Source organism: Neomonachus schauinslandi, chromosome 11, assembly GCF_002201575.2.
Source record: "Neomonachus schauinslandi chromosome 11, ASM220157v2, whole genome shotgun sequence".
Lineage (NCBI taxonomy): Eukaryota > Metazoa > Chordata > Mammalia > Carnivora > Phocidae > Neomonachus > Neomonachus schauinslandi.
In genome coordinates this window covers 66,371,407-66,398,830 of record NC_058413.1, presented here as the reverse complement: position 1 = coordinate 66,398,830, position 27,424 = coordinate 66,371,407, and the positions used below count along the sequence as shown (strand labels likewise).

The following is a 27,424-nucleotide window of genomic DNA, read 5'->3' as shown; positions in this document are numbered from 1 at the left end:
AAATATATGTTCACACAAAATCTGGCCACAAATGTTTAGAGCAGTTTTTTTACATAGTAGTCAAAAACCAGAAACAATCCATATGTCTTTCAAGAAGTGACTGGTTAAAAAAAATGGTGGAGTGTCCATACAAGAGAATAGTACTTAGCTATGAAAAAGAATAAATGAATGATACATGAAAAAATCTTGATAAATCTCCTAAAAAATATGATGAGTAAAAAAGCCAATCCCAAAACACTGTATAATGCAAGATTTCATTTATGTAACATTCTTGAAATGACAAAATTATGGAAATGAAGAATAAAGTAATGTTGGCCAGGTATGTGGGAGGGAAGTGGGTATTGCTATAAAAGGGCAACCTCAGGGATCCTTTGGGTGATGGAGACATTCTGTATCTTGACTATATCAATGCTAATATTTTGGTTGTGATATTTTACTATCATTTTGCAAGATGATACCACTGGGAGAAACCAAATAAAAAATACAGGAAATCTCTCTCCATTATTTCTTTTAACTGTATGAGAATCTACAATCATCTCAAAATAAAAAGTTCAATTAAAAAAAAAGCAGTTATCCACATGGTCAATAGGTAAACGAAATATGCTCATCATCATTAGTCTTCATTGAACAAAGAATTAGCACTACACACACATAAGAATGACTAAAATAAAAAGAACTGATAATGCAAAGTACTGATGCAAATGAAAAAACTAGAACTTTCATACATAGCTGGTGGGAATATAAAACTGAAGAGTTTCTTTACTATCTAATGAAATTAAATGTATACTTACTCTATGATCCAGCAATTCCTCTCCTAGGTATACATACTCAGAAGAAATAAGTGCTTATTTCCACCAAAAGTCATATTCATAGCACTACCTGTAATTACAAATACTGCCAAACACTATCCATTAACAATCAAGTGGATAAATTGTATATATTTGCATTACTGGTATACCAAACTGTACAGTCTATTCTGAGAAACAGGGAAAATCTTACACAAAACGTGAGAAATAACCTAGGACCTTATCATCACTGTGCTCTAATCCAGAGCTTCCAACCAGGGTTTACAAGTGGCCAAAATAATGATCCTCTCAACAGTTTGGGTAGTCAGACCTAGTAGGTAACAGAGCACAGTAATAAACATCTCAGTTTTCCCTACTGTGGCACACAATTATTATTCCTAGGTATGCTACAGTGTTAAAAAAAGGTTAGGAAACACTGATCTCACCAAATAATGTGACAGTAATTGTACATACCATGTAGTAAGAGCACATGTACATGTATATAAAATCATTATCAGACACCCACAGGCACCTTCATAAACATATTTTTATAGCAAAAATATGTTGTAATGTTCATAAGTTTTGACCAAGAAATTCCACACTAATTAATCTCTTATGAATTTTCCAAATATATTTAGCTAAATACAGGTACATAATAGCACTATGATTAAAATATAAGCCTTTATTTATTTTAGTTATATAATCTAGTTTTAGAAGACTACTTAATGACCAGGAAAAAATAAATCAAAATATACAAAGTGAAAATGCAGACTACAAAACAGTATTTTTTAATGAACATATGGAACAAATATGAGAATGTTGTGCACTGGTCATCTCCGGTTGAGGCAAAAGATTATTTTAATCTTCTTTTTGCTTAGGAGTATTTTCCAGACATTCTACAATAAGCATATGATGTATGTGTAAAATTGGTGGGAGATGAACAAGTGAACAAGTATGAGAAAATGGGGATTATTATAGAAAAAAGAATCTGAACAAGAGATAGAAATAAATACCATGATGGAGTACAAAGTAATCATGAGATAATCATGAGATACAATTTTTAATTTTAGCTCTACAACTAATTGCCAAGAAAGATCCTTGTTTAGATGTAATTCTTTAGACTTCAGTTTCCTCATTTATTAAAGAGATTGAATTAAGTGACACAGGAGTGACATCAGCCAAATAGCAGAATAGCAGTTTCTAGCACTTAACCTCTTGCAGAAACATCAATTTGAATAACTACCCATGCATGAAAATACCTTCACAAAAGCTAAGGATTCCAGATGAAAGATTACAACACCTGGATGGAACACAGAAATAAGAAAACACACACTGAAAACGGTAGGAAAGACAATCTCATATTCTGCGTATTACCCGACCTCCGAGTCCAGGCAATCCAGTGTGGAGAGAGACACCCACCCAATAAAAGAAGAGTGAAGTGAGCATCCAACTTCACCACAAATCTTGGAACCAGGCCTGCCCTAGTGAAATCAGGCACAAGGCCAACCCACACAAACTATAGACTCAGACTCAAGACCCATCCCAGCACTAGGCTAACTCCCAAGAAACCAGGCTCTAAAGTTGTTCCAGGGACCCAAGCAAGCTTCAGGCCCAACACCAACGTCCAAGCCACAAGGCCTACCCGCACAGGCCCAAGCACAAGGCCCACACCAGTGAACCTAGGCTCTAGATTCACCCCTAAACACCAGACCAACCTGCCTGAAGGCTCCAATAGCAAACCCATGCACAGACTTGACCAAAAAACCTACCCAAAATCTCTGGACAGTGTGCACGGTGAAGGGCTTTCACTGCAGGAGCCAGAGTTTGGAGACTGGAAATGATGCCTACTTCTTCAAATGCACACACACCAAAACGACGCCACAAGGAATACAAATAATCAGGAAAACAAAGAAACAAAATAAAACACCCGTATCCAACCCTAAAAAAACAGAGATCTATGAACTGCCAAAGAATTCAAAACTGTCATCTTAAAAAACCTCAGTAAACTACAATAGAACACAGACAACTAAACGAAATCAGGAAAATAATACATGACCAAAATGAGTTCAACAAAGATGAAAACTACAGAAAGAAAGAAAGAGGGAGGAAAAGAGGAGGGAGGGAGGGAGGGAGGAAGGAAGGGAGGGAGGGAGGGAGGAAGGGGAAACAAAAAAAATCTGGAGCTGAAGAAAACAATGACAAAACTAAAAAAAATTCCACAGTTAGCTTTAACAACAGACTAGGTGGAGCTGAAGAAAGAATCACTGAGGTCAAAGACAGGTCATTTGAAATTACCCAGGTGGAGAAACAAAAAGAAAAAATATGGAAAAAGAGTGAAAAAAGTCTATGACAATTATGGAAAAAAAGTCAAATAAATAAGCATTTGGGAATCCCAGAATGAGTAGAGAAAGAGAAAAAAAACAGAAACCTTACTTAAGGAAACAATGACTGAAAATTTCCCTAATTTAGAGAAAGAAACAGACATTCAGAACCATGTAGCCCAAAGAACCCCAACTGTATTAACTATAAAGAGATTTACACCTAGATATATCAATCAAATTCTCAAAGGTCAAAGAGAAATTTATTTTAATCCCAGTACAGTTACCATACAGTATTATATTAATTTAACATGTACAATAAAGTGACTCAATGATTCTATACATTACTCAGTGCTCATCATGATAAGTGTACCAAACAGAGAATTCTGAAAGCAGTAAAAGAAAAGCAAATCATTGTATACAAAGGAACCCCAAAAGAATAAGTGAATTTCTTAGCAGTATTCTTGTAGGCCAGAAGAGAATGGGATGATATATTCAAACTGCTGAAAAAAAAAAAACTGCCAACCAAGAATACTTTACTTGCCAAAGCTGTCCTTCAGAATCTGAGATAAAAACATTCACAAAAAAAAGAAAGCTAAGAGAGAACATCACCACTAGAACTGCATTACAGGAAATACAGAAGACAGTTCCTCAAGCTGAAATGAAAAGATATTAATTAGTATCATAAAAACCTGCGAAAATATAAAACTCACTGGTGAAGATAATGCATAGTCAAATTCATACAAATATATAGTCAGGTATTTTAATACTGTCATAGTGCTGTGACAGTACCAATTCAAAAGTACTGACAGTACTAACTCTAAAATAAAGGTCAAAAGATAAAGTATTTAAAATAACTATAGCTATAATAATATATTAACAGATACATAATACAAAAAGATTGTGATTACAAAAACATAAAATGGGGATGGGAAGTAAAGGGTAGAGTTTTTGTATGTGATTGAAGCTATCAGCTTAAAATAGACTGTTTATAAATATGTTTTATATTAGCCACATGGTAACCACAAAGCAAAAGCCTATAGTTGATACAGGAAAAATAAAGAAATCAGCATGCCACCACAAAAAAAAATCATCAACTCAAAGAAAAGCAGCAAGAGAGGAACAAAGGAACTACAAAATAGTCAGAAAACAATGAACAAAATAGCAACAGTAAGTACTTCCAATTAATAATTATTTTAAATGTAAACTCACTAAATAATCCTATCAAAAACAAAGAGTGGCTATATGGATTAAAAAAAATAATAAAATAAAATTAAAAAACAAACAAGACCCAACAAAATGCTGCCTACAAAAGACTCATTTAGCTTTAAGGATACACCTAAGTTGAAAGTAAACGAATGGAAAAAAGATACTCCATGCAAATGGTAACCAAAAGAGTAAAGGGGTGACTATACCTATACAAGACAGGATAGAATTTAATTAAATCAAAAACTGTAACAAGACACAGAGATGGTCAATGATAAAGAGGTCAATTCATCAAGAAGACATAACAATTGTAAATATATATGCATCCAACATTAGAATACCTAAATATATAAAGTAAATATTAACAGAACTGAAGGGAAAAATAGAAAGCAACACAATAATAGCAGGGGACTTTATTATGCCACTCTCAACAACAGATAGGTCATCCAGACAGAGAAACAATAAGGAAACAGCAGATTTGAACAATACAGACCAAATGTACCTAACAGACATATACAGACCATTCCATCCAACAAGAACAGAATAAACATTCTTTTCCAGCCACGTGGAACATTCTAAAGGATAGATCATATGTTAGGCTACAAAACAAGTCATAAAAATTTTAAGAAGATTGAAATCATATCAAGTATCTTTTCTGACCACAATGGTATGGGACAAAATTAGAAAAAAATCGAAAATTCATAAATATGAATAAATTAAATAACACACTCATGAAAAACCAATGGACTGAAGAAAATGAAAAGGGAAATAAAAAAATACCTTATGACAAATGATAAGGGAAACACAACATATCCAAACTTTTGGGATGTAGCAAAAGCAATTCTAAGAGGGAAGGTTATAGCCATAAGTGCCTATATAGAGAAAAAAGAAAGATCTCAAATAAAAAACCTAACTTTACACCGCCAAGAAACTAAAAGGAAAAAACTAAACAAAAAGGTAGCAGAAGGAAGAAAATAATCAGGATCATAGCAGAAATAAATGAAATACAGACTAGAAAAGCAATATACAAAAATCAATGAAACTAAAAGGTTTTTTTGGAAAAGATAAAATTGACAAGCCTTTAGCTACACTTAGAAAAAAAGAGAGGGCGCCTGGGTGGCTCAGTTGGTTGGGCAACTGCCTTCGGCTCAGGTCATGATCCTGGAGTCCCAGGATCGAGTCCCGCATCGGGCTCCCTGCTCAGCGGGGAGTCTGCTTCTCCCTCTCCCGCTACCCCCTCTTGTGCTCTCTCTCTCTCAAATAAATAAATAAAATCTTAAAAAAAAAAGAGAAAACTCAAATAAATAAAATTATAAATGAAAGAGAGAACATTACAACTGATAGCACAAAAACACAAAGGACCAAAAGAGACTATTCTGAGCAATTATACACCTGCAAACTGCACCTAGAAGAAATGGCAAAACTCCTAGAAACACATAACCAGTCTCTTCGACAAATGGTGTTGGGAACACTGGACAGCCATATGTAAAAGAATGAAACTGGGCCACTTTCTTATACCACACACAAAAATAAATTCAAAGTGGTTTAAAGTTCCACTCATATGTGGAATTTAAGAAATGAGCAAAGGGATAAACAAAAGAAACGAGCAAAAGAATAAAGAGAGAAAAAGAGACAAACCAAGAAACAGACTCTTAACTATAGAGAACAAACTGATGGTTACCAGGGGGGAGATAGGTGGGAGAGGGTTAAATAGGTGATGGGGATTAAGGAGTGTACATGTTGTGATGAGCACCAGGTGTTGTATGAAGTGTCAAATCAATATATTGTACACCTGAAACTAACATTACACCATATGTTAACTAACTGGAATTTAAATAAAAACTTAAAAAAAAAAAAAGGACCTGATAGACATTTCTGAAAAGAAGATACACAAAATATTTGGCCAACAAGTATACAAAAAGATCTTCAATACCACTAATCATCAGGGAAATGAAAATTACATCACAATGAGATAGCACTGTGCACCTGTCATAATGGCTCTTATCAAAAAGACAAAAGATGGTTAAGTGTTGCTAAAGGAGTGGAGAGAAGGGAATCCTTATACACTGTTGGTGGGAATGTAAATTTGTATGGAAAACCCTGTGGAGGTTCCTCAAAAAATTAAAAAATAGAACTACCATATGATTCAACAATCCCACCTCTGGGTACATATCCAAAAGTAAATGAAATCAGTATCCTGAAGAGATATCTGCACTCCCGTGTTCTTTATAGCACCACTCACAAGAGCCAAGATACCAAATCAACCTGTGTCCATCAATAGATAAATGGTTAAAGAAAATGTGGTATATTTATACAATGGAACATGACTAAGCCTTAAAAAAGAGGGAAATTCTGTCATTTGTGACATGGATGAACCTGGAGGACATTACATTAAGTGAAATAAGCCAGGCACAGAAGGACAAATACTGCCTGATCTCACTTACACGTGGATTCTAAAAATGACAAACTCAGAAAAGCAGAGTAGAATGGTTGTTACCAGTGGCTATGGAGGTAGGGGGAAATGGGATGATGGTCAAAGGATACAAAAGTTGCAATTACGTAGGACAAATAAATCTACAGATCTAATGTACAGCATAATGACCATTATTAATAACATGATACTGAATACTGGAAACATGCTAAAAAAGTAGATTTCAGATGCTCTCATCAATGTGAGGAGATGATATGTTAATCAGTTTGACCGTAGTAATTATTTCACTTGGTGTATATACATATATCAAATCATCGTGTTGAAAAATACTATGTATATCAAAACATCCTGTTGAAAGATAAAAATTAAAGGTCAACACTGAAAACAAATGTTTCAAAGAGTTCTTTTTTCCCTACTTTTAAAATTGTATCTTTTTAAAAATAAATGGTACTGGAGGAACTGGGTATCTGTGTAGAACAAAACATTAACCTTGATCTCTGCCTCATACTATACACAAAAATTAGTTTAAGATGAATCAAGATGATTAAATTTGAAGATTATATAAACAGTAAAGTATCTAGAAAAAATACAGGAGAATATCTTTATGAATATTCCTCTGTCAAAAAAAACAGAGGGAGCATTAAGGACAGGTCATGAAAAAAAAAAAAAAAAAGGATAGTTCATGAAGGACAAGTATGGCAACCAACCTGACTAACACAAAGGCTATACACTGAAGTGTGGTGCAAAATTATAATTATGGGTTCCCAATTTAGGAGTTTCTCTTTATAAAAATATCACTATTAAACATCTATCAGACCTATATGCATTTAATCTTACTTATATTCCCTTGTCTGTTTCCCTATGTGATTAATGCAGCATATTTATCATAGAGATGGTTGACTAGTATTCGGATTACAGTCTATGGCCATGGAACAGAACAAAGCTAATTGGTCCTCAAGGTGGCTAACTCCATGATCTTAGCCTTATTAGCACCAAACTCCAATTCAGCAGTCTTAGCCCCAATGCTTAATCACTAGCTCTTCTAGAAGACTTTCTAGAGGGGCTGACAAATCTAGTTCCTTTGGGAAATAAGAATTCTTCACAATAAGGGTGCCTGGGTTGCTCAGCTGGTTAAGCGTCTGCCTTCAGCTCGGCTCATGATCTCGGGGTCCTAGGACTGACTCCTCCATCGGGCTCCCTGCTCAGCAGGGGGCCTGCTTCTCCCTCTCCCCTTGCTCCTCCCCCCAGCTCATGTTCTCTCTCTGTCAAATAGATAAATAAAATCTTTAAAAAAAAAAAAGAATTCTTCACAATAACAAAGAGTTGGTTTCATGTTTTATGTATTTAATCCTTCTTTAAGTAATCACTAGCAAATAATGATTTATTTAAAGCAGGGTCTTTCAACCTTGACACTATCAACATTGGGGCCAGGTTACTTGCTGTTGTGGAGGACTGTCCTATATATTAGAAGTTGTTTAGAACATCCCCTGTCTTCTATTTTCTAAATGCCAGCAGCATACTCAGCTGTGACAACTAAAAATGTCTGCAGGAATTGCCAAATGTCTCCTAGAAGGCAAAATTACCCCATATTGAGAACTACTTTAAAGAAAACAGCGTAATGAATTTATATTTGTTAAATATTTTACTAACAGAATATTTAGTTTCTTAATTTAACAAATACTATGTGGCAGGTTACTGCTCTAAACACCATACAAATGTTAACTCACTTAGTCTTCACAGCAATCTATAAGATGGGCATGATCATTATCCCCTTTCATAAGAAAACACAGGCACAAAGAGATCATGTTGCCCAAAGTCACATAACGAATTAAGTAACCGAACAGGGACTGAACTCAAGGAAGTGGCTTCAGAGTCCATGCTCTTAACTGCCAGACCTGATGTTGAAGTCAGACTATTCTAAATGAGGACAAGTATCATTTAGCCACAGTGCATGTTACAAATAGAAAGTTATGACTTGCTATTCCCTACAGGAGTTCAGGCTGCCCATCCTGAAAGAAAAAAATACAAAAATATAGGGAAAACACAACTGAAATTTATAAATAACCTAATAGGATATTCATAAATTTGATATATATAGATACCACTGACAGAACCTGGGGAAGACTAAATTAGGCACGATGATGGCTCCAGAGGTAGAAACTACACTCCCAGTCTATAAGAGCAAAAGATGAAAGACAATGGAAACACAATATTAATACCACTAAATCAGTAAGCAAAAAGAACTAATCCCAACAGGAAAATAGCACCGGCCACTTGTCAATTAACGTTACTCTCTTTTCTTTCTTCCAATATGTCAGTACTTTTTAAATAAGATGACAAATATAAAGTACCCAGCAGAGTAACTAGCACATAGTAGGCATCTTAAAATGTTAGTTTCCTTCACTCTGCACACTTCCTGCCCCAACCCCAGTTCCTTTTTGTGTTGTGCAGGTTTAAGTATTTTGCAGAGATTTCTGTCTCTAGTAATTAAGATGTTTGAAAAAAATAAATGGCAATTAAGAACTCAGTTACACCTCATGTCCTCATCTTGCCTTCTCTTATAACAGGACTGTCAGTAAGCCCTGTTGCTCAACTACAGATCCCAACAGTTAAAATCAGAAATAAACAAGACTGATTAATTCATGCTCTAACTAAAACCCATTGTGTTATTTCTTATCACACTTTCTTGAGCCACCAAGGAAGACATTTTGTAATGACTGGAACATTCCAACCACCAGACAGACCAGAAAAGCCCTGATAGCAACAGAATGCCTAGGACACCACACCCCACCCATCCCCTCCCCTGCCCAGGGTCACTACTGAATACAGGCTGACCCCAACCCATGATCACATGCTCTCCGACCGCTCTCCTGCACATACCCGCCCCCGCAACCCCTCTCCATAAATCTCTAGGTGTGTCCAGAGAGGTTGGTTGTTTAGGCTTGAGCCTGACACCTCCCTCCCAGTGCCAGCACCCAAAATAATTTCTCCCTTTCTCTTTTCCAAACCCTCATCTCTTGAGTTCTTGGCTCAACCTGGAGCTGTGCTCTTGATTTGTCCAGACCTCTCAAGATTCCCCAGGATGGAACAGTTGGCTGGGCAGTGCACCAGGGCTTCCCCATTCATTTCCTGACTTAGTGAATGTAACAGAGCCATTGGTAACAGGATCAGTAGATGTTAGAGGAGTGTTCACTATAACCTAACTGTTACATAGTCAGGAAAGAGCCGTACTGTGTCACTATTCAGAGAAGTTACGTGGTCCTCATGAGAATCAAAACTAAACCACATTTTCATAGCACCAACAGATTGAAAATAAAATACAGAACTTCAATGAACAGAACTAGACTGGGATATTCATCTACAGTCAGAAGACTTCCTATATTTTATCTCTAACAAATTTCAAAACCTTTTGTAAAAATAAGACCTCGGGGTGCCTGGGTGGCTCAGTCCATTGAACGGCTGACTCAGTTTCAGCTCAGGTCATGATCTCACAGTCAAGAGATGAGCTCTGTGCTCAGCGGGGAGTTTGTCCCCTCCACCCCTCGCTCATGCACACAAGAGCTCTCTCTCTCTCTCCAAGATAAATAAATCTTTACAATAAATAAATAGGGACACCTGGGTGGCTCAGTTGGTTAAGCATCTGCCTTCGGCAAAGGTCAAGATCCCAGGGTCCTGGGATCAAGTCCCGCATCAGGCTCCCTGCTCAGTGGGGAGCCTGCTTCTCCCTTTCTCTCTCCCTCTGCCTCTCTCCCTGTTTGTGCTCTCGCATGCTCTCTCTTGCTCGCTCGCTCGCTCTCTCTGACAAATAAATAAAATCTCTTAACAAATAGATAAATATAAAAAATAAGACCTCACTTTTAAAAATATTTAGAATAAAGGAGGTAGAATTACTTTATTGTCAGAAATTTATACTGCATGTACTGGTTAATTATGTGTCAACTTGAGTGGACCACAGACTGCCCAGTTATTTGGCCAAACATCATTCTGGGTGTGGCTGTGAGGGTGTTTCTAGATAAGATGAACATTTTCAGTAGACTGAGTAAAGCAGATTCCTAAGGTGGGTGGGCCTCATCCAATGAATTGAAGACCTGAATAGAACCAAACAGTTCGGTACAGGGAACTCCTGCCTGCCTGCCTTCAAGCAGGGACATTAATGTCTTTTTCCACTTTTGGACTCAGGAGGAAACATCCCCTCCTCTTGGGTCTCAAGCCTGATGAGGGCTTTCAAACTGGAACTTACACTGGTGTAAGTTCCTGTGTCTCCAGCTTACCAACTGTAGATCCAGGGACTTCTCAGCCTCCATAATTGTGTGAGCCAATTCCTTTTAATAAGTCTGTGTGTGTGTGTACATATACACATAACATTCCCTTTTGGTTATGTGTTTCTGGAAAACCCTGACAAATACATTACATTTAAATCACTTCCAAAATCTTTACTTTCTAGGTTAAAACTATAAGCTACAAAAACCGAATCTAAATATCAAAAACAAAAAGACAAGAAACCAAGTATCATAGACTGACATTTACATTATCTTTTTACAGTTTTCAAAGTTTTTACATATGAGCTATCTCATAGGATTCCCATTGCAAGTCACAAAGTAATTAAGGCAGGATTATCATCTCTTTATAGATGAGGAAACTGAGGGTCACACTATAAATCAGCAAACAAAACAAAAAGTCTTATCTTGTACTTTACACCCAATGCATACACATGTTGCCTCATCAGGTACAGATAGCCAGCTTAGTTAAAAAAAAAAAAACTAGGACAACTTTGTTAACAACATATGCTGGAGAATACAAGCAAATCTTCAAAAGTTTTCCTTAGCTACTTATTATAAAGCCTCCCTATAATTACCATCAAGCTTTAGTGATGACCATTAAGCCTTATAATATATCTTTACTCTCAATAAAAGGGCTACAATCAAATATATATGGAAGTTGACATTGGCTTTAAAGATAAACCTGAATATATACTTTAGATATGATATTGAGAAAAATATGATCACAAACAAGACTCAGATTAAGCCCTACATACATTATACCCATGTTCCGAACCAAGTAATATTAATATTTTTGATAATGTACAGAGTCTTGAGAACACACACCTGTTACTTCCACTTACTGATACAACTTACCATGTAATACTATAATCTTAAACCAAAACATTTTTCATACCCTGTCATCTCCTGCATATTGAACTACAAATATCATGGACTCTAATAGGAAATACCTTAATTAACGCAGAAAACTTCTAACAGTACACTTCTCATTGAAGAACTTTATTCAGATGAAAAATAGAAAGAATGTACATATATTCCAGTCTCTCCAATAAGAATATTGAGTATACTGAATTGAATCCTTAAAACAGAATTAAAAATCTCAAGCCGGAGAAATAGGGACAATTTGAGCCAGAGAAGAAATCACAGATATTGGGATTATGCAGGTTAAATACCCAAGTGCCTTACCATTTGTTCATATATTAAATCCCAGTCACAGAAGACAAAGCCATTCTCCAAAAGTTTTTTTTTTTTTTTTTAAGATTTTATTTATTTATTTGACAGAGAGACACAGCGAGAGAGGGAACACAAGTAGGGGGAGTGGGAGAGGGAGAAGCAGGCTTCCCGCGGAGCAGGGAGCCCCATGCGGGGCTCGATCCCAGGACCCTGGGATCATGACCTGAGCCGAAGGCAGACGCTTAACCGACTGAGCCACCCAGGCGCCCCAATTCTCCAAAAGTTTAAACTGCACTTGTACTCACATATTTGCTAAAACTCACTCATGCTGAAGCCTTAATAATTAGCCCTGCAACTACTTGCTGGATATAACATCCCTTACTATTTTTTTTTTTTTTTTGATGGGATAACCCTGATCATCTACCTGAACCAGAAAAAAAAACTTAACCACAAATTTAACCATGAGAAAAAAAGAAGAGCACAGAAAAAGAAAGCTTTAAAAAGATGCTTAACTTCCCAGATCTCACAATTTTGTCTTAAACATCCTTGATTTACCTTTAGATGAGTGAGGACAAATAGCTTTTCTAACATTTGCAATGACATTTGTAATCTTTTGTAACTGAAAACTTCTGACTACCTTATTTATAAAATACAGATTTTAGAGGTTCAATCTCAGTAAATCTAGTAATCAAAGTATTTGTATGGTCTGAGATACCTTATAATTGCCTTTGGCTTCCAGTTTAAATAAGAGCCATAGTCAAAAGGAAAAAAATCAAATTCTTGGCCAGAATACTGGATTTAAGAAAATCATTAAATACTCTCTGTAAAGTAATTGCTTCTTATTTCTCTCAGTTTCATGGTAAAATTTGGGTTTTGTGCCATAAATGTTAACCCTAATACATACGTACTTAATATATATTCATATATTCAGGAAAGCTTTCCAAACCCACCATATTAGAAGGGGTCGTCCTCTTGTAACACTCTCTATAAACACCCTGTACTTCTTAATAGCAGTTAGCAACTTATCACAGTTGAAAGAATTTTTTGTATATTTCTTTTACATTTATCTTCCCCGTTAACTGTAATGTCCAAGTACATCTTGTTCCCCCACCACTGTATTTCTGACACATTGTAGGGAATCTGTAATATTTGAAATGAAAGTAGGAAAGCAAGAGTGGGAGAAAATGAAGACTCGGTAAATACAGTTACACTAACACTGGATGGGCTCCAAATGGAACTATGAGCACACTCTGAAATTCAGTCTGATCCTGATTACAACTCAGCGTCCCCTGTGCTTGAGAGTTTCTGAGACACAGGTCTGAAAAAAAAACATCCCACCTCTACTTTCTGCAAGGTTGAGAAATCGGGACAGGAACAAACCCACTTCTTACTGCCAATTGATACAAAGGTATTCTTTAGGGCAACTCCCAAACTGGACAGATCACAATCCAAACTGCCAAGATCTAGTTAGAATCAAGAAACCAATGCAACCTGACACATTTAGTAAGTCAAAAGACTATACAAAATATAAATGGTAATAAGTTGAAAACACTGTAAATTCAGCATCTTATAAAAGAAACCTGCTCAAATCTAATGATATTTGATCTAGCATTATTCCTTCTTTTCACACTTTTCTTCCACACATAAATTCATTTTACTGAATATTTTCCAGTGCAGCTAAAAGCAGAATTACTTAAAATCTGCTTTCATTCACTTCAATTATTAATTCTCCTCAGGTATAATTATGAGGAAAGAGACCATCATATACAGTCTGCAATATCAATGGACAATACTAATTTGATTCACCAATAAATCAGGCTCATTAAATGAATACTTTTTAACTATACTCCTTGTTTCCCAAGATGAAACAGACTTGTATTAAACACGAAGGAAAAAATACACACAAAAAATCTCAAATGACAACACTCTGAAAGGAGATCAATTAGTAGAAAAGAAGCTAAAATGAGTGATAAACCAAGAGACAATTTTAAAGTTTGATCTCATGTCAAGATTCAAACAAATCTTTAATATGATACTCTGCTATGATAAAATATCTTAAGACCCCTAATCATCAAAGCATCAACTAACATTATACATACTATGTGGCTAGAGCAGTCCTCAGGGATATAAACATATTTCCCATCACCATACCATGCAAGTAATGCAAGAAATTGTACCAACCTGTTCTGAAAAGACTCTCCAAAAACTTTTTATTTAGCTCTTTGTTAAGCAGTCACTTCAATTAATTCCCCTTCCCTAATTATCACCTAGCACAGTACCTGTTAGTCAATTAATATTTGATGAGCATATTATAAATCTGTTATCAAAGTTCTACCACATTTTTTAATCCCTTTTTTAGGGATATGTTTGTGCTTCAGCCTTTCAATCCAGGTTGTCTCGTCATAATCAATAAAAGTAATTACTTATATGTATATTGTTTATACACAAATAGGCAAGATATTTTTCTCTCAAAGTCAAAACTCATAAAAAGAGGAAGTCTCCTGTATTAGTTCACTCCTTAGAAATGTTCATTTTTTGACAATCTGTTGTCAAATTTTAAGATATTCCTCAGAAATCAAGAGCTCTCTATTCTAAATAGAAAAACTTAGATTCAAAAATATAAATCATGTAATTGTATCTGGGTGGAGGTGAATAAACAAAAAAGGAAAATGGTATGATATGTAATCAAACAAGCAACAGCCAGATCACATAAGATTCTGTAGGCCATGGTAAAACTTGCACATTAATTGAGATGGAAAACCACTGGAGAGTTCTGTGCAGAAGAATGACAAGTAAGGATTTATATTTTTTAAAAATATGACATAAGGGGGCGCCTGGGTGGCTCAGTTGGCTAAGCATCTGCCTTCGGCTCAGGTCATGATCCCGGGGTCATGGGATCAAGTCCCGCATCGGGCTCCCTGCTCAGAGGGGAGCCTGCTTCCCCCTCTCCCTCTGCCCCTCCCCCCAGCTCATGCTCTCTCTCTCTCTCTCTCAAATAAATAAAATCTTTTAAAAAAAAATAGGAGGTAGATATTTTACCCCCATTTTTTGATGAGAATACTGGGGTTCAAATATGTTAAGAACCTTGTCAACATCACAAAGCTAATAAGTGGCAGCACTGAGATTCAATCCCATGCTCTTCGCACCTCTCAATACTTCCCAAAACTCCCTGCTCAAGATTTCTCTGAAACATTCTCTTTTCAACCTCTTCATACCTCTGACTGCTTCTTTCATTTTTTTCCCTCTACTCCAAAAACAAGCATTCCTCAGACTGTCTTCTCTTTCTAAACTCTCTCCCTTGTTGACCTACCATAATTCAACTCTCATCTCTATTCTTATGACATCTTAATCTAAATCTCTAGCCCCATCTTCTCTCTAGATTTGCAACTCAACATTTCTCAATGCTTCCTGGTCATTCTCCAGTCATATATTGCACTAGTAGCTAAAACCCAATATAGCCCCAAAGCAATCCAACATAACTCAATGAAAATACTTTCTCCAAAGCACTACCTCCTACACATCCCAATAAACAAGGCTTAAAAGTATATAGTGTCATTTGATTCTTTCCCCTACTTTACAGTGGCTCCCTCCCTTCTCCAGGTGGGTTTCTCTCTCTACCAAAATATATTATTTTATTGAAGAGGAGAAACTTTCCTACAGAGGACCACTCCTTCTGATGTAAAGAGAATTTTCTAACGAAGATGCAAAAGTAAGTAATGCTGACGTTGAAATACGCGCATTAAGGGTTTGAAGGCTGTTTAAGTTTTTTTAAATCAACCAAGTATCTGTTTTAATAAGAATCTACTGACTCAGAACGATGAACAGTAATGGATCATAATTACTTAGGTCCTATATTCCAATATTTATTAATTTTTATCCCTGATCTATGATAACTGAAGAGGCAAACAACAGTAAAGCAGATATGGCCAGCTACACTGAGACAGTTGCTACAGGAAAGGGTGAGATGAGGAGTGTTTAGTAGGTCTTCAACTTTCAACTGAAAATGATGTGCTGGAAGTACACTTTGCACTCCACAGAGATCAGTCAACAAGAAGTCACATATTAGAAACAAATTCAACGAACTCAAAATGTCATGTTGAAAAATAGGAGAATTCTTCTCTCATGCTCTCTGTCTCTCATTCTCTCTGTCTCAAATAAATAAATAAAATCTTTTTTTTTTTTTTTTTTAAGATTTTATTTATTTATTTGACAGAGACAGAGACAGCAAGAGCAGGAACACAAGCAGGGGGAGTGGGAGAGGGATAAGCAGGCTTCCTCCTGAGCTGGGAGCCCGATGTGGGACTCGATCCCAGGACCCTGGGATCATGACCTGAGCCGAAGGCAGTCGCTTAACCAACTGAGCCACCCAGGCGCCCAATAAATAAAATCTTTAAAAAAAAAAGAAAAATAGGAGAATTCTTAACGTAAGTGCTTATTTTTTTAAAAGATTTTATTTTATTATTTGACAGAGACAGAGACACACACAAGCGAGAGAGGGAACACAAGCAGGGGGAGTGGTAGAGAGAGAAGGCGGCTTCCTGCCGAGCAGGGAGCCCGATATCGGGCTCGATTCCAGGACCTTGGGATCATGACCCTGAGACGAAGGCAGATGCTTAATGACTGAGCCACCCAGGTGCCCCTCTAAGTGCTTATTTTTAAAAAATGACTGTTACTGTTGGTTTAACAACAAGTTATGTAAAAATCATCATTTATTTATTGAATAGACAGATAAAGGGAGTCCCTTATCTCCGCCCCCTAAACTAGGCTTCTGCCAAAACTTAAAGAGGGATTAGTTAATACGTTTACAAATTCCATGATCTCCAATGGTCAAATAATCCAAACAGCTACTCTCAGCAGTCTGTATTCTGCCATGACTTTTTCTCTTTTTTTAAGTTAAAAACAAAAACGAATGGCCTATTATCAAGAACTTCGAAATCTCATGGGACACCTGGGTGGCTCAGTCGGTTAAGTGTCTACCTTAGGCTCAGGTCATGATCCCAGGGTCCTGGGATTGAGCCCCTGCATCGGGCTCCCTGCTTAGCGGGGAGTCTACTTCTCCCTTTGCCTGTCGCTCCCCCTGTTTGTGCGCTCCCTCTCTCTCTCTCACTGACAAATAAAATCTTAAAAAAAAAAAAAAAAGAACTTTGAAAAGTCTCATTGCTGGTCTCCTTTGCTCTAGAAAACCTGCTCAACCACCGCCCTTACAAACTCCCTCTACACTATGTGCCAGCAGCACTTTACATACTATGCCTCATTTAATCTTCACAAAGATCTCCCAAGGAAAAATTTACCATTTCTCCAATACTGCAGACACAGAAATAGAGGCTTAGAGTGGTTGGGTAATTTGTCTGAGGTTACCCAGCTAATAAGGAATGAGCTGCAATTCTAACATGGGCAATTTGATCCCAGAGTCCAGGATCCTGCCTGTAAGCCACACTAAATACAAAAATCTGAACAACCTCCTACAAGTAGAGTCAAGCTTTGGAAGTTTCCTAGAATTACCATTTTGTTCTATAAAACTGTGTGAGAACATTTTTAAAAAGTCCACCTTAATGAACAGATTTCTTCCGTCAGTGGTTTCCAAGCCTTTTGCAACTAACTAGAGACTGTCCATAAATTGTTTTTTTTTATTTCTAAGAATTCCAACTCTTGCTTAAATGTTTATTCAGTTTAGAGGTGATGAACTGAGAATCAATTAATATGGCTCAAAGGGAATCAATATTCTATAAATATTTTTGTACGCTGAAGACGGGTATAAACATCTGAAGGTCAATGAAAAGACAGGTTTTTAAATGATTCCTTCCCAAAAGTGCAAAAGGTTCTACTTTGCAGTCAGCTACCTGTAAATGCCAGTACCCTAACCTGGAGGTTCTCAAGAAAGGCACCGAGGAAAAGCATAATTAAGAAAGGTCTTAGAACCACCTGAGTGAGTTAAGTGAGCAAGTCTTCCTTCTTAAAGAAGAGACCTAAGAACTTGAACAGCATAGAATCCATCCCCCTAAATGGGCAAATGTGTATTCTACATTTGTATTCTAAATTACGGAGGGCACTAGCTTTCATTAATTTTAGTGACAGCCTAGGGTTTAAACAGTTTAACAACTATTTCCTGTGTGTGTGTATGTGTGTGTATGTGGAAAGGGGTACCACTTGTTTTGAGATGTGTGGTAATAACTAACATTCAAGAAATGAAATATAACTTCCTGAAATACATTTCTGGTACATGCATAAATTCTTAGCATATATTACAGTACACACAGGATTCTTTAAAAAAAAATACATGAAGTGAATTGATGATGAGGACTGATGTTTTTTAAAAACTATAAAAACACAAAGATTCACTATTAAAAGGAACAGTCCACATATATTTCAATATAGTTTAAGCCTTAGAAGGTGAATACTAAGAACTGTAGATACGAAGAGGGAAAAGAGGCAAGAGAGCAGTAGATATGAAAGGAATAAAAGGAATCAGTTTAGTACAACACACACGGTAATATTAAAATGAAAAGTAGAGAGAGAAAACCCAGTTTATAGGCTCCAAAAAATACTCTTGATTAAAATTTCCCCCAAATCAGCTTCCCTTCAACATTTCTCCTTTTCTATCAATGATGGCAACAGCATCAATCAGATTTAAAGTCCTCAAAGCAGAAACAAGTCCTCACACTACCCCAATACTCAGTCTCTAAGTCCTATTCATTCTTCCTATGAAATACCTATCTTATGAAATGCCTCTCTCGTAAGATGCCTCTAAAGCTGCCCTTCCATTCTCTCGTGCTGCCAAGTATCTCCTTACTCCTGAACTATTCATGAGTTCATTCATTCACATTTGCGCTCATTCAGACACTTAACTAAGCACTTATTGAAGTACTGTGCTAATTCTGAATCCAAACCACCACCCTAACAGGACACAGAACATATGCACTGTTTTAATAACAGCAGCACTTTATTGGGGCCCTGCTATGTGATAGCTGCTATTCCTACACACTACTATCCCACCTAAGTCCTCAAAACAGCCCCAAGAGATGAGTATAATTATTTTCTGCAAAGCAAGGAGACTAAGGCTCAAAGAGGTGAGGTAATTTTCCTAAAATCACATTGCAAGTAAGTTGCAGAGAGGGATTCCATGGGAACTGGCTCTTTCTACCCCTTAGTGAATCTCCTGCATCAACTCCTAAATAGTCTTTCCAATCCAGTCCACCCAGTGCTATCAGATTCATCATCTCAAAAGCCACCATTTTGTACTTGTAACCCCTTTGCTCAAAAAAATCTCTATGGCTCCTTTAGCCTGACCTCCAGTACGACTTTGAGTAAAAAAAAAAAACCAAAAAACAAAAAACAAAACCCTAGAACTGAATCCTGTCTCTCCCTTACTAGCTCTTAATCTGGGAAGTCACTTCATCTCTCTAGCCTTCAGCTTTCTTACCTATGAAATACCTATGAAATGTGGATAATAAAATGGAGTTGTATAAGGATTAAACAAGATAAAATACGTAAAGGTCTAAGTTACTAAATATTCAATAAGTAGGAGTTGTTATAGTTCATAACTCCTGTACACAAAACTTCTATTTTAGCCAACCAATATACATATTGCTTCACTTACAAAACCACTTAGATTTCTGCTCAATTCACATTATTCTCCCTCCTCTCCATTAAGAATAAGTATTCTAGAGGCGCCTGGGTGGCTCAGTCGTTGGGCATCTGCCTTCAGCTCAGGTCATGATCCCGGGGTCTTCGGATTGAGCCCTGTGTCTGGCTCCCTGCTCAGCGGGAAGCCTGCTTCTCCCTCTCCCTCTCCCACTCCCCCTGCTTGTTATTTCCTCTCTCACTGTCTCTCTCTCTGTCAAATAGATAAATAAAATCTTAAAAAAAAAAAAAATAAGTATTCTACAAAAGTCTCCTACAAGGATCAATGTCTGTCCCTCCTTATCTTCATAGCCCAACTCAAATGCTACATCTGCCAAAAAGCCTTGCCGTAACCATCTTCAGTGAACTTTATATCTAACTTAAATGTCACTGGGGTAAGAGGGAAGAAAAAATGCCTAATTCTTCAAGACCTACTTTGAGCCAGGAAAATATGTGATACATCTTCAATGCATTCTTTCACTTAATTCTCAGAGACAGACAAAGTAACATGGACAAACAGCTAGTAACTAATGGAGCTGAGATTCAAATTCAGATGTCCTTGATCCCTTTTAAAGCCCACTTCTTCCCATACCACCTTTTATCTTGGCACTGGAGGTTACATATTTAATCAACAACTAACCAACACTGACAAAGAGTACAGTGTTCCTATTTGCTCTAAGTAGCCCCAGCCACACATACAAACATAACTGAAACAAAACTGTCATGAAATAATGCTTATCCTTAGTGCCTGCAACGGACTCTCATTTTTTCTATTCTCTTCTATTTCACTCAAAATAAAACATTAGTGGGGGCAGCTGGATGGCTCAGTCATTTAAGCGATTGACTTTTGATCTTGGCTCAGGTCTTGATCTCAGGGTTGTGCGATCAGCCCAGGCACAGAGCCTGCTTAAGATTCTCTCTCTCCCTCTGCCCTCCGTGCTCTCTCAAGGACTCTCTCTCTTAAAAGAAAATAAATAAATAAATAAATAAATAAATAAATAAATAAATACAACAAACCTTGGTCAGTTCCCATTAATTTTATTTTTTTTTTTAAGATTTATTTATTTTAGAGAAAGAGAGCATGGTGCGGAGGGCAGAGGGAGAGAGAAACTCAAGCTCTGTGCTGAGTGCAGAGCCAAACACGGGGCTCGATCTCACAACCTTGAAATCACCACCTGAGTTAAAACCAAGACTCCGACGCTTAACCAACTGCGCCACCCAGGCGCCCCTCCCCCCAGTTTTATTTCACAACCACTCTTGAGCAGCAACCCAACGTCTAAAATACACAGCTATAAGGGGCACAGGGCCAATAAGATGAAGAATTTATCCTCAAGAAGTATTTAGTTGGAGATACAACAGTGAATCGCAAACTTTTCCTGACCCCTGGCCCCACCCTACCTGTTGTAAAAGAACCCCTGTTCCTATTGCTCCCTTGAACTTTTCTATCATGGAACATAACCAATAAATTGTCTAGGCTGTAGATATGACAAAAATCGGGCACTCAACAAATAGTTGTTAAATGAATGAATGAGACACATTAAAAGTACAGTGGATTTTCAGAGGGAGAAATTAGACAGCATAAATTCTCTCCCCACCTACATCATAATCCCCTAAGAGCAGGAACAATCTTTATGTATTTTTTTGACTACATCAAGAGGTCAATATTGTTTGTAGATGTTCTGTTTAAAAAATACTGAGCTACAAACTAGCCACAATTCATGTGGAAAATCAGATGAACATGGATCTTTGCCAAAGAAAATCAAGGGAGAAATGTCCAGCTCCAGTAATAATTTTATTATTAGCTTCTATTTTAGATCCTTCCTATTCAAAGTGTGACTCTTGATCCAACAGCATCAATATTGCCTGACAGTTTGTTAGAAATGCAGAATCTCAGGCCCCACCCAGACCTACTGAATCAGAAACTCTCATTTTCACATGATCCCAGGGTGTGAGGGGGTGGTGGTCTTAAGTTTGAAAAGCATGGGTCTATAAGGTAAAAATGAAACTGATTTCTGCAAGCTCAGAGAAAGTTACCAAGTTCTTCTTTCTTATCTCTGTAATAAACAATCAGACTTTTCAAGAAGCACCACAAATATGGCCATGACACACTTTCTGGCATATTAGGCTACAAATCCAAATTACTACTCAGTGAGAAGTAAGAACTGACCATCCATTGAAAATTCAATGAAACCCTTAGGAAACATACAAAATGTATGATCTCTCCCTTCTTAGGGCACACACTCTACTGGGCAAGAAAATGAGAGGATGAACTTCGATGGTCAAGTATCAAGGACAAGGTTATAAAAAAAAAGATGCTGGTGAGAACATTTAAGAATGTTTTATTTAAGAATAAACTTCTTTTGGGGCACCTGGCTGGCTTAGAGCATGGGACTCTCGAGCTCAGGGTCGTGAGTTTAAGCCCCACCTTGAGCATGGAGCCTACTTAAAAAAAAAACAAAACATATTTCTTTTAACAGTTCTCAGTGATACATACACGTATTTACAAATATTCTCTACTCAAAACTACAAACTTAAATTGCTTAGGTGACCTCAAGTCAGGTCTTTTAATCACCTTCACTGACTCAGTCTGGAATCATCCTTTAAATCAGCACCCAAAATCTCAACCAGAAGTCTACTCTTTGAACCTGCAAGAACACTTGCAAAACCCTCAAGCCACAATACTATCATCCCAAACTAAGACAAGATCTGAGCCCACAGGGATTTGCTGTCAAATATGCCCTTAAACAAAAAACAAAAAACAAAAAAATGGAGGGGGGTTATAGAGGGACTTAGATGAGGAAAGACTGCAGGGCATTTCTCCTCGCCTCGCTGACCTACAAACTCCTCTCCATCATAATGCAAGAGAGAGGAAAAGTACCGCAGTTCCCTTAGTTCACAATTTTAAGTGTCCTAACTTAATCTTGAAGTTGGGAGCCCACCCTCTTCTCATCCACAGGCATTCAGTTGACAGCTCAACCTCAAGTTCCCCTCCCCCTTCTCCCGCCCAATGTACCATGTGAGATTTCCGCCCCTTTCGACCTCCACCATGCCCCCCCGCCCAAAAAACCGTCTGGTCCCTCCAAATGAGACCCCGACACAGAACGAGTTGCCCAGGCCGCTCGGAAGCACGACTACACTCTCTGGCCCATCCTCCACACTAAACTCGCCGAGGGAGGAGCTGATGGATCTCACCAAGTACAGGGGAGCGTAGATCTTCAGGGACTCCTCCAGGGCGCCCCTGGTGATCTGCACGAAGGAGACCCCGCAGGAAGGGTGCCAAGTGTGGCCGATCTCGTAGCAGTTATGAGGGATGGACTTGCTGAGAGCCGCCATGACGGGGAGTCGCACGGAGGGGCAGCGAGGGGGTGCGCCGAAGCGCCGAAGGGAGCGGGGCGGGAGGGTGCAGAACAAGCGCCCAACCGCAGCCAGCGCGCCAGGCCCGCCGCTCCAGGTGCAGAATGGAGGGGAAAGGTCACGCGAGCAGGGTTACTCTGGGCCAAAGTCCTCGGATGTTGAGCCCTCGGCGTATCGCAGCTCGAGGGGGCGGAGCGCGCACCGAGGAGGCGGGGAGAGGCGGAGCGTGCGCGCGCCCGCAGCCCGGAGCCCGGCGCGGCGCGTGGAGCGCAAGAGCTAAGAGCGCGGCTCGGGGACGCGCCCGTCTCCCCACAGCCCACGTCAGCCCCTAGCTGGAGCGCGAGCCCTGCAGCGGGTACGCAATGGTAGGTGACTTGGGTCACATTGTACTCCAGTCTCTGTCATCTCAAAGCCCTGCCAAGTAGAACCGAGGGCTGTGGAAGAAGGAGATGAGATGTCTTTGTTGGGAGCTGGTGGAGGAAGATGGTGGCCAGAAGAGAGCCTGGACAACTGCCCTCCTCGGAACTGCCAGCTCCCCTTCCCTAGAGTGCCCGGTAATAAATGGCTAAGGCTTCCTGCTGTTAGCGACCGCACTGCTCCCGACTGCTGCGCTTTCGAAGTTCTGTGGTGTCTGAGAAGCTTCAAAAATCTATTAGCCAAGTTTATACACTTCCGGTGTGGTGAAAGAGCAGTAGATCATCCTGTCCAAATCCTGGGCCCCTGAGCGGTTCTTTCTACGGTATCCAGGACAAGTGCTTATCAGCCAAATGGTGCACACACTAGAGGGGGCAGTGGTCTCACACCTGATAGCGTGGCCATCAGTTGGCATAACAACGGACCTGTGTGACCTATGAATCATTTAACCTCCCTAAATGTCAGTTTCCTCACCTATAATAACCCAGTGTCTTTGGAATTCTAAATTCTATAGTTTCTTAAAGCAGGAGCTTACTACCTTTAGAGGAATCCCGTTCTAATCTAGCCTTCATTCATTCCACAAGGTTTTACTGAGCACATACTATTTTTCCAAGCACTGTTCTAAACTCTGTAGATTCAGATGTGAGCAAGAGAGTCAAAGTTTTGGCCCGCTCCTCCTTCTCCTCCCACTCCCACCAAGCCTGAGCTGCTGCTGCAATCCCTGGTATTGTGGTTTCTGGCATTGCTAATAAATGATGATGTCAACGAAGTTGTTAATGATATGAAAGTAAGGAAAGCTTCTACACAGGAGGAGATCCAAAAAAAGAAAGCAGTTCTCTTCTGTTTAAGCAAGGGCAAAAGAAATAATTGTAGAGAAAGCAAAGCAGATCTTGGTGGGTGACACTAATGATACTGTAGAGGACCCCTACACATCTTTTGTGAAGTTGCTATCTCTGAATGATTGCCACTTTGCTTTGTATGATACCACATTCACAACAAGAGTCTAAGAAAGAAGACCTGGTATTGAAATTATGGGGTCCTGAAAGTGCACCTTTACAAAGGGCGATGATTTATGCTTGCTCTAAAGATGCCATTAAAGGGCGCCTGGGTGGCTCAGTCGGTTAAGTGTCTGCCTTTGGCTCAGGTCATTCCTGTGATCTAGCCCCGCATGGGGTTCCCTGCTCTGTGGGAAGGCTGCTTCTCACTCTCCCTCTGCCTGCCGCTCTCCCTGCTTGTGCATGCGCTCTCTCTCTCTCTCTCTCTCTGTCAAATAAATAAATAAAAAATCTCTAAAGATGCCATTGAAAAGAAATTTACAGGTATTAAACATAAGTGGGAAATAAATGGTATGGACGATATTAAAGACTATTCCTCACTTGAAAAGAAACTGAGAAGCAACAGAGTAGTCTCACTTGAAGGAAAACCCTTATAAAATGACAGTCAAATGCCATCTGGATGTCAGGGAACTTCCACTTCTTCATTTCAGTCACTAAGAATAGTGTTAGGTTTTGTTCTGTTTCGTCCCCTTCTCAATTGACCCTTCTAAACCAATGAATGACAGAAATATCATTCATTTAAGCAGCCTATCAGTGATTGCTATGAGGCTGTTTCAAATTGTTACTTTTACACAGAACCCAAGGACTGCCTTCCCATCATATTTTAGCCAAAACAACTAGCTATATGCCTCCCTTGCAGCAAGGACTACAATGAATGGGATTGTCAATGTGAATAACTTAGAATACTGCAAAGGGTAAGCTAATTCAATGTACTGAAAGTATTATCCACTTGTCAGAGGGTAAACTTTATTCAGTATTATTTATAGTTGCACTTGATTGCAGTTCTGTGAAGCTCCAGCATTCTTACACCTCACCTTCCTTGGCAAGTCTAATTTATGACATGGCAGGAGGGATATAACACCATGCATCGAAAGCACTTTTTTTTGATGAATTCAACACCCCACTCCAAGGAGGATTGCCAATTAAGTTGTGTTAACTGGGTCATCAACTTATCCTGGTACCCAGTGTTCATTCTTCTTAAAAGGAACAGCTGTTATTGCTGCCTTTTTGTTTTCCATTAAGTGTACAGTACTGAATAAGGGTAACAGTTTTATTTATCATGTGAGTCTTCCAACACTAAAGATATTTTGAATATCAGTCATGATGGCAGTTTCTGTATAAAAGAACCTCAAATGGAACATTATTTTTAACACCAAACTCCCCATTGTCACAAAAATGGCCACGCTGCAATAAAAATTATAGCATATCACAAAAAGGGGGGCAAATTTTCTATTTTCATAAAGCTAGCACTCTAGGGGTGAAGATGAAAATAGGCAAGGAGACTAAACAAGATAATGGGTGTAACTGGTGTAATAATAATTATAAGACAGTATAAATAAGATAATATAAGATAGTTAAAGGAAAATCAAAGAGGAATGCTCATTGGTGAAAAGCCTAAAATAACAGTGGTAAAAAGATAAAAGCTTCTCCCTCTCTCTCTCTCTCAGGTAAACATTAGCAGTCCTAGACTAAGACAGTGGCTCCATAACCATCAGGGAGCTCAGACTCCTGACATGTTCTGCCAAATTTACCTGTGCTTTCCAGCCTGACTTAAAAGATAGCTGCTCCATCTTGAGCCATGACATCCACATGACAGCGAGGAAGGCCGGCAAAAGAGGAAGAGAGGACACACTTCCTCTCTTTAAAAAAAAACTTCCCAGAAGACCTATGCAAATTACTTCTTACATTCCATTCGCCAGAGCTTAGTCACATGGCCACACTAAGTGGCAAAAGAAGCTGGGAAATGAGGCTTTTTCTATTGGTTGGATAATGCCCAGCTAACACGTAGGGTTTATGACTGAGCAAAATGGAAAGAACAGCTACGGGGTGGGGGACAACAAGCAGTGTCTGCCATTGTTCTGTGCCTCTAGCTACTCAAATTTCTGGGCACATTGTTCTTCCCACAGATAAACATACCCCCCCTTCCCAAGGGGGCCAACCTAAAGTCCTGTGCAGTTACCCATCCTATTCAAAGTCCAGGATCTTTCCCAGGAACAAGTACAGCTCTCCTAATCAGGTATCTCCCGGTTTCACATACCCCATCTACAATGGTGGCACAGGAAAAAGATAATCACAATTTTTTTTTAATTTCCAATTCAAAATATGACAGGATCAGAAATACAGCATAAAACTTATCCACAAAAATTACAGGAATAGGAATTTTAAATTATAAGAATTTTAATAATCCATCCCTGAAAATCTGATGGTGAGCAGGAAAATGCTAAATGGGGGCCTATTTTTAACAGGGATAAAAATAAAATGTATTACACATCAATCGCAGAATTCCTAAAATGTATTTAAAATAAAGTAAAATGCCAAATATAAGTAATAAACTCTTGTGTTGGTATGTACAATCCTTAAAAAATGGCATCCTAATCACCAGTTCATACAGTTGCTAACTCTCAGTTGCTTTCGAATACAATAGCACATGTAGTTTGCCTGCATAATGATAAGCATTATGTTTACCATGTAGCACAACAAATACATACCAATAGCTAAGGAAGTTTTTAAATTACAACTAAAAACAGGCAATTTCTTTTAATTAACTGTTAAAAGGAGATGAAGCTTGAAGATACTTAAGAAGGAAAGAACACAGTTATGGTCACAGGTGCCAAAGATGAGAGTGCTGGTGAGTTGGATGGTGGAGGGCAATTTCAGGCAACTGTCAGATTCAAAGGAATGGAAAGGGTATTCTCTCTCTTTGCTGGTGCTGCTGGAGAGACTCTAGAACAGGGAGGCATTGATAAATTCTCAAGGAGCATCATCTGTGCTTCAGAATAAAAAAAAA

At 38.4% G+C, this 27,424-nt stretch overlaps 1 protein-coding gene and 1 pseudogene across 2 annotated transcripts in view; one reads left to right on the top strand and one right to left on the bottom strand.

Moving 5' to 3' along the window:
- Positions 1-23,239, bottom strand: part of TMEM135 (transmembrane protein 135) — a 285,580-nt gene extending 262,341 nt beyond the window's left edge. For both annotated transcript variants that reach the window (XM_044919211.1, XM_044919212.1), the window contains exon 1: positions 23,006-23,239. In XM_044919211.1, the coding sequence (XP_044775146.1) occupies positions 23,006-23,146 (141 nt within the window). In that variant the 5' untranslated portion in view covers positions 23,147-23,239. The remainder of the gene's footprint in view (positions 1-23,005) is intronic.
- A 1,096-nt stretch (positions 23,240-24,335) lies between these two features.
- Positions 24,336-25,013, top strand: LOC110577217 (annotated as a pseudogene).
- The last annotated feature ends 2,411 nt before the right edge of the window (positions 25,014-27,424 follow it).